At 42.1% G+C, this 14,991-nt stretch overlaps 1 protein-coding gene across 1 annotated transcript in view; it reads right to left on the reverse strand.

Annotated features, from left to right (window-relative positions):
- pcnt (pericentrin) overlaps positions 1–14,991 on the reverse strand; it is a 40,567-nt gene that overhangs the window by 8,815 nt on the left and 16,761 nt on the right. Inside the window, 22 exon segments of the mRNA XM_034207363.1 lie at positions 341–530; positions 668–838; positions 2,234–2,998; positions 3,000–3,254; positions 3,359–3,538; positions 4,240–4,392; positions 5,174–5,347; positions 5,432–5,668; positions 5,993–6,013; positions 6,270–6,377; positions 6,822–7,054; positions 7,568–7,810; positions 8,556–8,718; positions 8,811–8,977; positions 9,143–9,315; positions 9,444–9,604; positions 11,600–11,746; positions 12,505–12,657; positions 12,962–13,066; positions 13,447–13,518; positions 13,649–13,846; positions 13,961–14,405. Of these exon segments, the coding sequence (XP_034063254.1) occupies positions 341–530; positions 668–838; positions 2,234–2,998; positions 3,000–3,254; positions 3,359–3,538; positions 4,240–4,392; positions 5,174–5,347; positions 5,432–5,668; positions 5,993–6,013; positions 6,270–6,377; positions 6,822–7,054; positions 7,568–7,810; positions 8,556–8,718; positions 8,811–8,977; positions 9,143–9,315; positions 9,444–9,604; positions 11,600–11,746; positions 12,505–12,657; positions 12,962–13,066; positions 13,447–13,518; positions 13,649–13,846; positions 13,961–14,405 (4,514 nt within the window).

A 14,991-nucleotide genomic window follows, 5' to 3' on the forward strand; every position in this document is an offset into this window, starting at 1 on the left:
TATTTAATAAGACAGAGACAAAAAAAGCAATATATTTTTACATTCCAGATGCTGGAAAATACATATTTTGGCAATTTTTGCTTGATTAGTGACTTGAAGTTACATCAAAAATAGTGTGCGATTCAATTTCTAACCAATTTGACAACTCAAAAGGTAAACTCTTCTTTAAATTCTAAGATCACGCAATGTTAGTTATTGATTTCCATCCTTTAATTCAGTAAAAGTGAAACATATTTACATTCATAGTGCAATAAAACTACGATCAAGCTCAAATACACATAATAACTTCCGCCATTGGTGTTTATGTGCCATGAAAAATGTGTCATCATTCATTACTCACCCTTCTGTGCGTGTCCTCGTTGGTGAGGGAGTGTGTCCTGCTGGTCACAGTGTTGTCTGAGTTGCTGTAGTTCCCTTTGCTGATAGGCCAGTTCCTCTTCCTGAACAGCCAGGTCTTCCTGAAGAGCCCGAAGCTGCGCCTTCAGCCGTTGGTTATCAGTCTCAAGGTTAAGCTGGGCATGGTCTTTAGTCTGACACAGAAATAAGGTACATCAAAATACAGCTTATTATACTCAAGCAATTGCTGCGTACTTGGAGTAGATCCATACAGAAATAAGACATCATGCTTAAAGCTTATATTTTGTACTAAAATGTCAAATATTCCCACCTGTCCTTCCTCATGTAGTTTCTCCGCCCTCTCTGTGCTGGTGCTCAGACCCTGTTTCACCGCAGTAAGCTCCGCCTTCAGAGCCTGATGCTCCGCCCTCAGTCCGGCGAGCTCAGCCTCCCTCTGTCTCAAAGCAGCGTCTGCTTTAGCCAGAGTCACCTCAGCATGGGTCTGAGACAAAGATAAACATTCTTATTAGCAGCAACATAATGCCTTTCATAGACTCTTATTGATAAAACACTGCAGCTACATGTCATCTCTGAACTTTAATGGTTAGGTTTTTCCTGGAAGAACTACTGTTTACATAAGAGCAACAACCGATAACCTGCAATGTCATGTAAAGGGATTATTAACGATTACCACATGTCCGTGCTGTGTTTTACATCTGGTGCTTTCTTTTACATCTACTGCTAGATACCCCTTTAGCACACTATGACAATACATTTGCTACAAAGTACAAACGCAAAGAAACTCAGAAATCCGATCAGACTGCAAAGACATGCAGCAGCCCAACACATTTAATGCCGCCTCCATTCTTTTACAATCGACCACAACTTCTCCTTACCAAATCCTGCAAAGTCAGAACGTAAAGAAATACAAAATAAAGTGCATCAGAGCTTTAAAAAACAGCTAGTAAATATTTCCCCTTCTACTTCCGCAATTTAAAGTCACTTCCTCCGTGTTTGTAAGAGTCTGCAGTCTGAGCAGCGACGCTGTGATGTGACGTGTTACGGCAGTTAAATACAACCAGATGTGGGCTCGCCTGCAGATGCTAGCACAGCTGTAATCTAGCATTAAGAACGGCAGCAAGATATTTGCTCTCCGGACTTAACGCTGGTCCACAAAGTTAAGTGAATGGCTTTGCTGATTTAAAAAACAGACGCTGTTCAAACATGGAGCACAGGCTGGAGGAAAATACTTGTTCTGGTTGATTGGTGATTATAGATTTGGTTATTTATAGACTATATGTGACCTGCTCTATCGAAATCAGTCGCATTGACCTGAAGACACATTTTGAGTTGTATTCACTGCTGGAAAGAGGAGATTCATAGCTTTCTAATGATATCAGGATTGCTTTTGAACTCCAAACATTAAGCAAAATATGTCATATTATATATGACTTTCACCGAGTCATCATTTTGAGAAAAAGGCCTTCAAAGTTTCCTCTTCTCTGGAATCCATCGATCTGATTGGTTATTAGCGGAGTAAATGATCAAAATAGGATTACTGGTCTGGGGGAAGCTCGCAAGTGTGTGTGTGTATGTGTGTGTGTGTTTGTGTATGTGTTTATTTACTTTATTTTAATGGATTTTGTTTATATAATTATTATTATTATTATCATCAACATATTTAGTATAATGTCATATTTTGTAATTAGGAAGAGGTGTTTTATATATACACATAAGGCAATAAATGTAAAAAATAAAGTAAATCAAAAACATGTTTACCAAAAAAGAATCTATGCAAGTCACAAGGAGGATGCATCACGTTACCATTAATCTTTAGATTTGCCTCAATGCATTTAACACTAAGAACATCCCAGTTGAACTTGTATCTGACGCTCACCAGCACCTCCTTCTGAGCCTCTTCCTGACTGGCTTCCCTCTCATTGAGCTGGACGGTCAGCTCCTGGATACAGGCTCTCATGGAAGTCGCTTCCTGTCTGAGATTTTCTATTTCCTCCTGCAGTTTCCCCTCCCTCCTCCTCAGTGTCTCGCGCTCAGCAGACAGCTCTCCCTTCACAGTCTTAAGGGTTTTAATCTTTATCCTTTCCTCATCAACCAGTTCCTCCATGTCGACCAGCTCGGCTCTCATCTCCTGGACTTGTCTCTCGAGAGTGAGGCTGGTTTCTCGGAGGACTTCCGTTTCCATTTCCATCTCCTGCTCCTTTGTTTTTAGAGTGTCCATCTCGGTCACCCTCTCCTGTTCTTTCTTTTGGAGTTCAGCAATCAGAGAGTTGAGATGGAGGTTCTTGTCACGCAGGGTGCTCATCTCTTGGTTCTGAACTTTGTCATTTACCTCTTCAGATAGTTTCCTCTCCTCTGCATCCCCTTCTTTCTGGGCTTTGACTTCATCCAGCTCAGCTTCTTTGAGGGTGAGGACACTTTGGAGTTTATCGGCCTTCTCCCTCTCTGCGGTCAGCCTCTTTCCGAACTCCTCCCCGTGTCCTCTGTACTCTTCCTCCTGAGTGAGCAGTAATCTCTCCAGTCCCTCTTTCTCTGCCGCCGCCGTCTCCAGCTGACTCTGCAGGGTCTTGAAGCGCGATCGCAGGGAACGAGAGGAGGCAGAGTGACTCAGGCTGAGCTCCTGCTTCAGGCTGTTCGCCCCCCCCCCTCCTCGCCTGTTCTCGGACGGTGTAGTTGTCAGGTTCGGGGCTGGGAGCCGGTGAGGGATTGATGCTGTCCCCATCCTGAGAATCACTCACTTCATGCAGGTTCGGGCCTAATGTGGCAAGTTCTGCCTGCAGAGTGCTGATGACCTCATGAAGGCGCTCCACTTCTTCCTGTGTGTCCTGACGCACTCTCATGACCTCAGACTGAAGGTGTTCAACCTGTGAGCGCAGATCCTCCAGCTCAGCCTCCAAAGCCTTTGTGTCAGAAAAAGAACAATTCATCAGAAAAGTGCATTCTTCTCATCAACTAGGGGAGCTGCCATGCTGTCTTTATGCATTCTGTGTGAATGTATTCTGACCTCGTTGTCCCCGGTGTTGTCCAACTCCTGTTCCAGTCTTTGGATCTCAGCGTTGAGGTGGTCGATCTCCTGATTTTTCTCCTCGAGTAATGCCGAGGGGAAATTCTCCTCCTCTGGTTCCTCAGCTTCGCTCTGCTCCTCTCTCTCCTCATTGAGTATGGTGAGAGCAGAAACATTTTCCTGCAAGCAGAGTTGTAAATACCAGTTTAGTTCAGGGTATATGCAGGAATCCTGAAGTCAAATTGAATACCTTTTTCCAATGGAAAGGGTCTTAAAAAAGGTCAAAGGTTAAAAAGTCAAAGGTTAAAACTGGAAGTGGCGATGAGGTCTTAAAATGTATGGAAAGTTTCCATACATTTTAAGACCTCATCGCCACTTCCAGTTCTAACCGGTTACATTGGCGACACACTTTACTATATACAGTATTGATTGTCCTTCCTCCTTATCTTCCAACCATTTGGACGCAGACTTGCATTTCCCCAAAACGATGTTGTTTAACAACCGGCGTAAACGGACCTTCGCGCACTATCAAGCAGTGAGCGTGCGATGTCCTGTTCAGATGACGTCAAATCCAACGGGATGCCATAAATAAACTACAAACTTTAGAATACAACCTCTTTGGACAATTCATATACTTATTGAAAACAAGCTACAAAATGTAATACCTTGGAAAATGCCGTTTAATACTTTTTAATAGCCTTAACTTTCGCTAAATTGATTTATCAACTTTTAATACTTTTTAAGACCCCGCGGACACCCTGTAGTTATAGGTTATACGTTTTGGGTTGTCATTTCTCGAGTCTCTTTCTTATAGACAGAATAAAAAGTATAGGAAAAGCCTTTAATTTAGCCAATTTGATAAAATACCAAAAAGCACTTACCTTTAGGGCATCAATCTGTTCTTGGAGCTCGTTAACATGAGCTGCATTCTGATTGGTCAGTTGCTCCAGCTGTAAAGCGAGGCATTTTAGTTCAACCTCTTTGAGGCCCAATTCACTCTGCAGAGTCTCCAGTTGGCCAACCATGGCCTCAACCTAAAACACATAACATGACTTATTAGTGAAAGACATATTTTAGGATTACAAAACAATTAACAATTAACTGCTCCTAAAGGCTTATTTTTAAGACATCATATTTAAAGAGCAACTTGCAGGTTAGAGACACCAGTGAATAAATGTGTAGGAAAATGATGTATACACTAGATTTTTCAAAAAATATACATAAATATACACTACAGTGACATCTGGCGTCGTTTTTGTAAGACATACATTTTTTTTTTTAAAAGACCACCACATGTCACATCAGGGAGAGCGGCCGGTCTAACGTATTAATAAATCACAATGCTAGTTTTGACACAGAAGAGGTTGAAAATGTATATTCGTATGCATATGGCGGTGCAACCTGCACAAACACAATAGCTCACCATGATTACAAATTGTGAAATTCAATGTAAAATTACCAGCTCACTAAATCACAACTGCTCAAACCAACTACTACCGTGAATTGGGCAGAGAAGGAGTCCGAGAAAAGTTGCTCCCCTATGTGACGTAATAGGACACGTTTGACGTATAAAAAATTCCTGCCCTTATGACTCGTAAAACATATGAAATCCTGCAAGTTGCTCTTTAAGTTAACGGCAAATAGTTTTCAGCAGTGGGTTAGAAATATTGAGCTGCATATACTCAACGATGGATCAAGGCTGCATCCATACCTGTTTGTACCAAAACTGAACCTAATTGTAATCAACAGCTACTACTCATTAGCCCAAATCATTTTAACTACCAAACACCAGCTTTGGGTAAAAGTCTTACAGACCTCTTGCTCTTTGCTCCGTAGGCTCTGCTGAGCGAGGTCCAGCGCGTCGCTAAGCTCCTGGGTGGGTTCACGCTGGTTGTCATGGTAACAGTGTCTCGTCTCATCCACTTTAGACTGCAGGGCCGAGATTTGTAACCTGTTGGACAGCTGCTGCTGCTCCAGTGCCTGCTTATCCTGTCAAACGTGAGAGAACATTTGTGAGAAAAGAAACACTCATGTGCACTGTGGTATGAACATGTAGGTGTTTAATTGCCTTACCTGCGAGAGCTCCTGTTCTCTCAGCTTCGATCTGTGGAGCTCTTGTTCCAGTTGACTGATGGATCGTTTACCCTCGGCGTCGTTGAGCAGGGCTTGCTCCAGCTCTCTGATTCGCCCGGCTAGCTTGTCTATCTCCTCGTTGCACTCTGCGAGATCCCGCTGGGCCTGCTGATTGGCTGCGATCAATGAGTCATGGTCCTCTGTCTTGTCTTTGATGATAGCTTGTAGACTCTCCACCTGCAGAGACATGGAGGACCACATTATGTAGGACATGTTTCTGGGGTTTAAGAAAAGTAAGAAACAACATGATTTGCCGATGTATAAGCCATTCATTTCAGATATGCAACGACGGGTATCCAACATTGAAATTAGGCCATTCCAGATAGCAGTGGCATGAAGTGAAAGACAAATGAAGTGCAAAACAGAAGCAAACGAATATGAAACGATGAAAATATGATAAGAAAGAATTAATCTATGGATGATAGCACAGAAATAACGATGGACGATACACACCATGCACTAGAGGAGCTAAGAGGAGTATGCTACGGTTAGATTTCATACCTGCAGAAACAAGTCCTGAAACTACAGCAATCCGTTCAGCACAGGGATAAACACATGGCAAAAGTCAGGCTCGTTGCAAACAAACAATGCAGTCATCACTTCAACCTCTCTAAAACACCACTACATTTCAGTTTAGAGGTTTGTAATCCTATAACCAACGCATCAGCAGTATTAGAGACAGCAAAAACGCACTTCAAATGCAAAATCTTAGAAACAGAAGCATTTCGAATGATATATTAGCCTGGAGATGTTATATACTTGCTACAATGGGCCTCACCCTGTGTCCCTTATTATCCACGCTGGCGGTCTGTCTGAGCTGGGCCTCCAGGCTTCGGATCTCCTGCTGGAACTCGTCTCTCTCGTGTTCACGCTCCACAGCCTGCTCCTATATGCACAGGAACAAACGATGTGAAAGGCTGTCCGCTACATTAAACAGCAACATGGGAAATGGCCTGCGACACTCAAATAACACTAAAAAGAAAGTGAAGCGAGAATGCAATATAGTAGGGCTGCTCAATTAATCGTATTTTAAATCGCGATTACGATTATGGCTTGCAACGATTACAAAAACAACGTAATCGAAATAAAACTATTATTTTTTTATTATATACTGTTTTTACAAGTCAATGAACAATCGCATTTAATAATCGCAATTACAATTATTGACCCAAATAATCGAGATTATGATTTTTGCCATAATCGAGCAGCCCTACAATAGCCTATGGGGCTGCAAATTAAAGAGAAAACGAAGGAGCAGATGTATGAAGAATAACACTTTACTGTACATTAAAAAAGGGGGCTACAAATATACTCCATTGTAAAATCGAACCTCAATAAACTGCCTGTCGTGTTTCACTTGTTTCTCCAGAGCCTGGACGCGCTGGTTGAGGTCCTCGGTGTGGGTCTTGTGGTGCTGCTCTGTCTCCAGGTCCTGCGTTTCCTTCTCCTCCAGATCCCTCTCCAGGGCCCTGAGGCGCAGCGACAGAGATTTGTGGTCTTTCTCGGCCTGCCGCTGCAAGTCCAGCCGATCCTGGGTCAAACGCTCCGTCTCTGCAAGAAGAGCTTGAAAGAACAAAGAGGAAGGTTAGAGGGATTGTTTGAATGCAAATACATACACAGAGGGGGGTTTAAAAAACTTGCAAGACATTAGAAGTTAAATAAATACAAGTATTACTGTGCAGTTCCTCATGGAAAGGCACGGAATGCATTTGCTTTGACCACTCGGAGCTAAAACCTGGTTGAAGAGGTAAAATAACACTGCACTCAAAAACCTTTGCTACTAGCTACTGGCAATGGCAGTGGTACAAACAGCAACCTCACACAGCACTGCAAACATACTGCATATTCATCCCAACCCCCTCAGCTCACACACACACACACACACACACACACACCACTCTGACCCACAAACCTGCGTCAGGATCTAAATTGAGCCAATGGCCTACGGAGAGAAGACACATCTGAGCACAGACATTATTATAAGTGTGTGGTCAAGCTCACTAAAGGGGTCATGTAACATTTTAGCAGACGATATATATATATGATTACATATGATTGTGCGTCGACTCCGCTCACCTTTCTCCCTCTCCCCCAGTCCGGCGGAGAGATGCTCCTTCTGGCGCAGGAGGAGTGAGTGCTCCTCGCTGAGCTCCTGGTGCTTCAGTCTGAGTCCGTCCAGCTCCGCGGTGAGGCCCTGCATCTGGTGCAGCTTCACCTTCAGGTCCTCCAGCTCCTCCACCAGTCTCTCCTCTTGCACCTCCTTCTGCTGCAGAGACTCCTCCAGCAATGCTTTCTCAGCCACATAGCCCTCCAATAACCCTGAACACATGCGACGCCATATCGTTACGTAAGCTTCTGTGCAAGTGGTGCCATTAGAGCATGGGCGGAAAAAGAAGAGCAGGCATGGGGAGTAACGGAATACATGGAAGAGCGTTGCATAATTAGGATAGAAAAAGAAATGACTGGATTTGGTGCAGTTCAGAAAGAAAGTCTTAATCAGGTTGCAGATAAATAAGGTAAAAAGGGGGATTCATTGCAGGTTGATATTAAAAAAAAGTTTTAAAATAAAGAATGATGCCATTGCCTTGCACATACACACTCGTGGTCTAATTATTTCACTGGTCTGAAATGTTCCCTTGTTTTTTGTATATAAAACAGAACAGGGGAAACTTACACATCTTCCGGCGCAGACTGAAAACTCATCTCTTTCGACTCCACTTCGAGCAATAGAATTACTAACAAAGCACTTATATACTAATAAAGGACTGGCTTATCTAAAGCCAGTTGAGTAGCACTTGAAATGTTTGGCTCTATGAAACCTGATGTACTTATATGACTCTGTTTTCTTCAAGTTTGTATCTTCTTGGTCGAATGCACTTATTGTAAGTCGCTTTGGATAAAAGCTTCAGCTAAATGTAATGTAATGATAAGTATTTGAAACACTTGTTTAGGGTTACCCTCCCGACCCTACAGAGCAGCGGGGCGTGGCAACAGTCAGTGGATTAACTTCTGGCAGTATAAGAGAAGTTCAGTGAATCAGAGCCAATGAGGATGTGGTGCTCACCCTCTGCCTTGTGGTACTCCAGCTGGAGTTCACTCTTCAGCTTGGCCTCCTGATCCAGCTGCTCCAGAAGAATCTTGTGCTGCACGAGGAGTTGAGCGGAGTCTTCTCTACCTTGAGAGAACTTCTCCTCCAGAGAGTGGTGGAAACCATGAGTCTGCTCCAACTACAGAAGAGTGAGAAACCCATGGTTATTAAAGGGTTAAATAGAGAATAAAGGAGATTGCTGAGATATCAGTTGGTTCACGTATCCTGTACCTGTTTGTTGGCGTGGTTGAGCAGATCCAGTAGCGTGTCCACAGTGTGACGCAGTCTGCTGCAGGCGTTCAGAGCGGCCTCCTCTCCCCCAGGGTTGATCTGAGTATCTGAAACCAGCAGGCTCTCACAGAGCAGGTGGGTCAGCTCCATGTCCTGTGAAGACATGTCTGCAACCGAGATACCGATAAGAATAATAAGTTAAAATTAAATGGTTTGCCTTGATTTAAAAATGTACAAATGAAGTACGCCATACATAGAGCAGACTGAGCCAAAAGAACAACTGTTCGCTGCATTGTCAGAGCATAACGAACCTGAATGAGAAACCAACAGACCTGATTCTTGTGCATCTTCGTTGCCTGTTGAGCTCCTCTGATGGGACCCGTGCTCTGATGTTTTGGCTCTGGCACAGATCTTCTGTCCAATCATGTCTTCTGTTGCAATGGTGCTGCGAATCATCTCAATCAGCACCTTCTTTAGCTTTTCGTTAGCCTGGTTCAGTTTACATCTGGAGGAACATAAGTGAGCAAGACAGAAATTAAGGAAAGTATTTTCACAATTGAATTTAAGTTAAACATTTAACTGAAAAACCTACAAACACCAGGTAATATTAACCGATGGCTGGTGATTGGTTACCTCTCCTCTTTACCAGCCTGCAGATCGTCAGTGAGCATCTTGAGCAGGTTGCCTCCCTCCTGAGTCTCTCGCTGCCTTCGTTGGAGCAGAGTGTCCAAAGTTTCCATCTCTGAACGTTTCCCCTCTAACTCTCCCTGCAGACAGCCAACCTCGGCTCGCAGCTGGAAAACAGACAGAGAGAGTGCTATGATAGGTAGAGCTCAGAAATATAGACATGTTCAAAAATGACTTGACTAATGTTTTTTATTTTGTTGAGTTATGTACTTGCATTACACCAAATTTGAACAACAATTTTCAAACCTTTAATAATGGTTACGTCCCATTTTATTTCCGTATACCCTTTGAGCATTTGTCAGCATTGTGGTTTTCTAGCCGAAGCTGTCAAATGGACTTCCTATCCAGTTTTAAAAGAGACATTTTTACAAACAAAATTATGACAATTAACTATTTTTAAACTTAAAAAAATGGACAACTACATTTTTGGATTTGTCTGAGCAGTTGAGCAAATGTTAGCAGCAGCTAAACTGCATTCGAGTAACACCGATTCCTAATGTGAAACTGCTGTATTGACTGCTGTTTTTACTGGTTTAAATGACTGGGTCTGTTTGTTTCTTACGTTATCAGGAAAACGAGAAGAGAAAATTACCGACCAGCCTCAGAGATACATTGATTTGAACATAAATCTGCTCGATTGAGGGTTTTTTTACCGGTTGAAATCACCCAATCCACTTCATCTAGAAACAACAACCAGCATCAGTAACAAAAAAAGATTAAATATTTGCTCGATAAAACAAAGTCACCCTCCTTTAATACCAGCTTAAAGCATCCACAGAGGAGCGTTTATCAGTTTTCTTCCCCCTCTGAAGTAAAATGTTCTTACCTTCCTTTCCACGACACCTTATTATTCCTCCTTTCACAAAGTCTTCCCTCTCTACCTCCCGCTCTCTCCTATCAAACACGTCTCATGCAGCCACCTGCCTCAACAAAACAATGTTGTTGCCCTGACAACAAGACCCTCCCAATCTGCTACTCTTTGCTAACCTCATGGGGGCTGAGTGTGTGTTTTAATATCTCACTATCACAGGGCCAAGCCAGGAAGGTGCCATGGAAACAAATGTAAACATACATCAGCCACTTTGATGTATTATAGATTTATTTGTAGAAGTAGAAAGAAAAAAAAGGTAGGAGACTGCATAAATGCACACAATTATTTAAGAAGTAATTCATAATTCAGTCCCAACGGGGATTTTGGAAGTAGTAATTGAGGTTTTGGGAGGTATAGCGACTAACTTATTAGTAACTCAGGGGATATATGACAATAATTGAACGTTTTAGACATGCTTCAAGTCTCCACAACAACCACAATTAATCTGGACTCCAATTAGTTTTGAGCAGCATTGTCAGATTGAACAAAAATATGTTTTTAAAAAAAAAAGGGTTAGGAGAGAGACCTAAATACATATTAATGCAGGATGTAATTTGAGTGCACACATAACTCTTCTAACTAAAGTCCAAGTGAAAGCATATTATTACCTGCAGAGGATGCAACAAATGTTTTTTATGTGATCATTAATTATTGTCTCTAAAAATCTCAGCAAATATTTTCTTGATTTGTCCACCCACAGTCCGAAACCATGACAAATAGATACTATTACATCAAATATTGAAAGCAGCAAATCTCCACATTTGAGATGAAAATAAGAAATGTATAATTTTTTCCCCCCTAAAAAGGCAGCTAATGGAAAACACAAAATAATGATTTACTACTGCGTGCTTCGACCAAAGAAGACTACACAGCACGCACAAACACACACACCGGATTAGTGTCATAATTCATTGTAATGATAATCTCTTTAACAAAATGTAATCCCATGCTAGGAAAATCTGGCCTATGTATGCTATGCTTATAGTAGTGGAATTAGGAGTGAAGAGAGAATACTGCTGCTATTTTCTGTTTCCAAGTCAATATAAATTCTTATTAATTTAATTGAATTCGTAATTTGAGCCTCGACACCTCAGAAACAACACAGACCTGTCTTGCCCCAAGTAAAGTGAAGCTGTAGGTGTCCCTTAAATCAAGCTTTCAATTAACACAAAGAACATCATGTAAAACCTGTTAAAACAAATTAGTGTGTGTGTGTGTGTGTGCCTAGTACCTGGGCCACCACAGTGTCCAGCTGCTGCAGTTGGATGGTGAGTTGGCTCATTTTGTCGGTGTAGCTGCGCTCCTTCTCCTCCTGTTCAGACGTGAAGCTCCTCTTCAGGTCTTCAAGCCTCGCCTCCTTCTGCTCTTCAAACTCAGTCTTCAAACAAAGCAGTGATGTTGGAACATCAATTAAAATATGCAGATCACCATCCTAAAAAGCTGCAGTATTGTGGAGGTTTATTTATTCCACAGCTAAAGAGATCCCTGGCCATGTCTCACTGACTAATGGCGGACTACTGGCTTGCACATATCAGATGGTCAAATGCCAAATATCTGAACAAAATATATACCTTCAGCCTTAAAACCTTCTGCATCAGAGGATAAAAAGCTTAGATCCATCCCATTTAGCCACTGTTCAGATGGCAGCAACACAAACACACTCCCAGATTCAGAGAACAGAGACAGACGGACAAGAACACTTCTACATGTATGATGTGGGATTATGTGGAAACTGGGTTTGAATAAAGCTCCAGTGGGACATAGTCCAACAGGACACACACACACACACACACACACACACACACACACACACACACACACACACACACACACACACACACACACACACACACACACACACACACACACACACACACACACACACACACACACACACACACACACACACACACACACCACACACACACACACACACACACACACACACACACACACACACACACACACACACACACACACACACACACACACACACACACACACACACACACACACACTTTTTTTTTTACATAAGGTTAATTATCATATATGCAGGCCACATGGTTTCCAAAAAGGTGTGAAATATATAAAAAAAATACATCAAAAACATCTTATTTTTGGCATTTTATCTTTCACCTTCAGCCGATTAATCCTGTCCTGCAGTCTCTCCTCTGATTGGACTTTGAGGAGCTCCACCTCTTCCAGGAAGTGCTGTCGTTGCCTTGACGATTCTTCTTCTAGCTCGCGGCGACATGCCTCCAATTCCCTCGCAGAGACCCCCCTCAACTCCTACATTAGAAACACATCATGTTTTGGTTTAATGCCACAATATGCAGTTGGGGTCAAATGTTCAGATTCAGTGCTTCTCAGAAAGAAATCCCAATAACCTCTGTTCCTATAAAAAGACCATTATGAAGGATGAACAATAATTCTGTGTAATCCCTTCTCTAATGGGCAGCAAGAGCCACAGAGGCCAGAGCTCTAATGATAAATATTAAAAACAGCTGGCCGGCCAGGATTAATGGTAACTCGTGATGTAAAAGACAGATTCACAGACACAACGAGGTACTGTTACTCTCACTAATGCTTTTACCTGGAGCTGGAGCTGCTGCTGTGCGAGGAGTTGCTCTTTGTCGGCTGTGCAGGTTTGTGAGAGCTCCTGAAGAGCAAGGCTGTGCTGTTGCTCAACTTCTAAAACCTGAGAGACACGGGATGTTAAGAACATTTGAATCTTGTTGACCGAAAATAAGCTATAAATCGGAGATGTCAGGACTAAAAAATATATATACACATTTTATCACAAAATAAGATCATATCATAATTGCATGCCAAATTAAACAGTGCACAGAAGGCAAAATGTTCTCCAAAGTTACCATATGAATGGTTTGCTGACAAGCAATGTAACAATTAAAAAGCTTTTCTTTCAGTTCATCGCAGCGCTCCTTCAGTATAAAATGCACCAGGGCTTCATTTCAAACTCATGGAGAACAATGAGAGCAAAACAGCACGACTGAACTGTTTTCATTAAATATTCTCTGTCTTGCTCAGCTAAAAACAAGGAGGAGCTATGGTAAGCACCTGCTTCTTAAGGGTCTCCAGTGCTTTGCAGTGTTCAGTATCCAAGGCCTCTTTCTGAGCAGTTAGCTCAGTCTGAAAGAACAAATTGTGACAAAAACATGTTGAGAAAGTTGTCAATACGTGCATTCTTCTCTTTTAATTAAATGATTTCACGTCATAGCAGATGTTAGCAAGGGCTCGACCAACCCTTTTCAGTTCTCACCTTGTGCACGTGGCTGAGCTCCACTGCCATGGCACTAAACTTCTCTATGTGCAGCTGAGCCAGCTCTTTCCTCAGCTCCTCCCTGATGGACAGCTGCTCCGATGCGTGGCGCTCCATGACCTGCCTGTGTTCTGACTTCTGGAGATTCAGGCCTCGGCAATGTCTTTCTTCAAGTTGTATTATTTCATCACGCAGTGCCTAAGATTAGAAGAAAATGGCATTCAAAAAAAGTACTCAAAACTGAAAAAGACCCTTAAATGGCAGTATTGAATTATAACACAAGGCTTAACATTACACATTCTGTGTCCTTACTTGTACTTCCTTAAGGTATGTGGACTCCAAAGTATCCATATTACCCAGCATCCTCATTTCGAGCTCATCCTTCTCTTCCTGGTGTTTGCGTGTCAACTCTGCTTCTGAAGCCTCCAGCTGAGCCTGATTGGTCTCCTTCAAAACGCCCTCCAGACTTTCAATGTCTGCCTTTCGTTTGGAATCGAGGGAGGCTTCCAAGGCGACAAGCTCAGCGCTGTGTTTGGATTTGAGCTCAACGGCCGTAGCAGTAAGCTGATCTCTGTGGCTGGCACTGAGTGAGTCTAGTTGTGCTTTGTGTTTGGCATCAAGTGTGTCCCTCTCTTTGTTCAGCAGTGCTGCCCTCTCATGTTCCAGCTCAGTTTGATGTTTGCTCTTCAGCTCTGCCAGAGACACTTCATATTTTTGGGCCAAACTCTGCTCCAACGCTGCCTTTTCCCCATGGAACCTAAACAGAGACAAAATAACACACGTTAAAAAAGAAAAAAGCATTTCTCATGGGTCATCAAGATGAAACTGGAGGGGAGTTTGTTAGGATATAAAAGAAAAACACACTATTCCCCAGTGACTTGTTGCATTTCAGAATATAATGAAAATCAGGTTTGCTACAATTAAAAAAGGGACCTTTATTATTTATAGTGAGTAGAACAAAATTATAATACATTTATCCATTATATGTTGGTCAAATATGAGATTTGCCATTTTATTGGAAATTAAATACATACAACAAAGAATTTTTTTAATTTGAACTAAAGTAAAACATATTAATAATATAAGTCACAACGAAATTGTATTGCTGATTTAATGCATTTAATTCAAATGCCAAATGAGTAGTAGTTGCAGAACTAATAACCTATCTACACCTCTTCAGGTGCATGTTTTTTCTTTGAAAATCCAACCATACGACAGGATAAACATCTATAAAAACAAATCTTATTTAATACAGCAATTCAAATCTGACTCATGTGTCAAGGTCTAACCACTGACAAACGACTAAGCAGCTACATTCAAACCTTGAGGATCCAGAGCCCCAG

Source organism: Gymnodraco acuticeps, unplaced genomic scaffold (genome assembly GCF_902827175.1).
Source record: "Gymnodraco acuticeps unplaced genomic scaffold, fGymAcu1.1, whole genome shotgun sequence".
NCBI lineage: Eukaryota > Metazoa > Chordata > Actinopteri > Perciformes > Bathydraconidae > Gymnodraco > Gymnodraco acuticeps.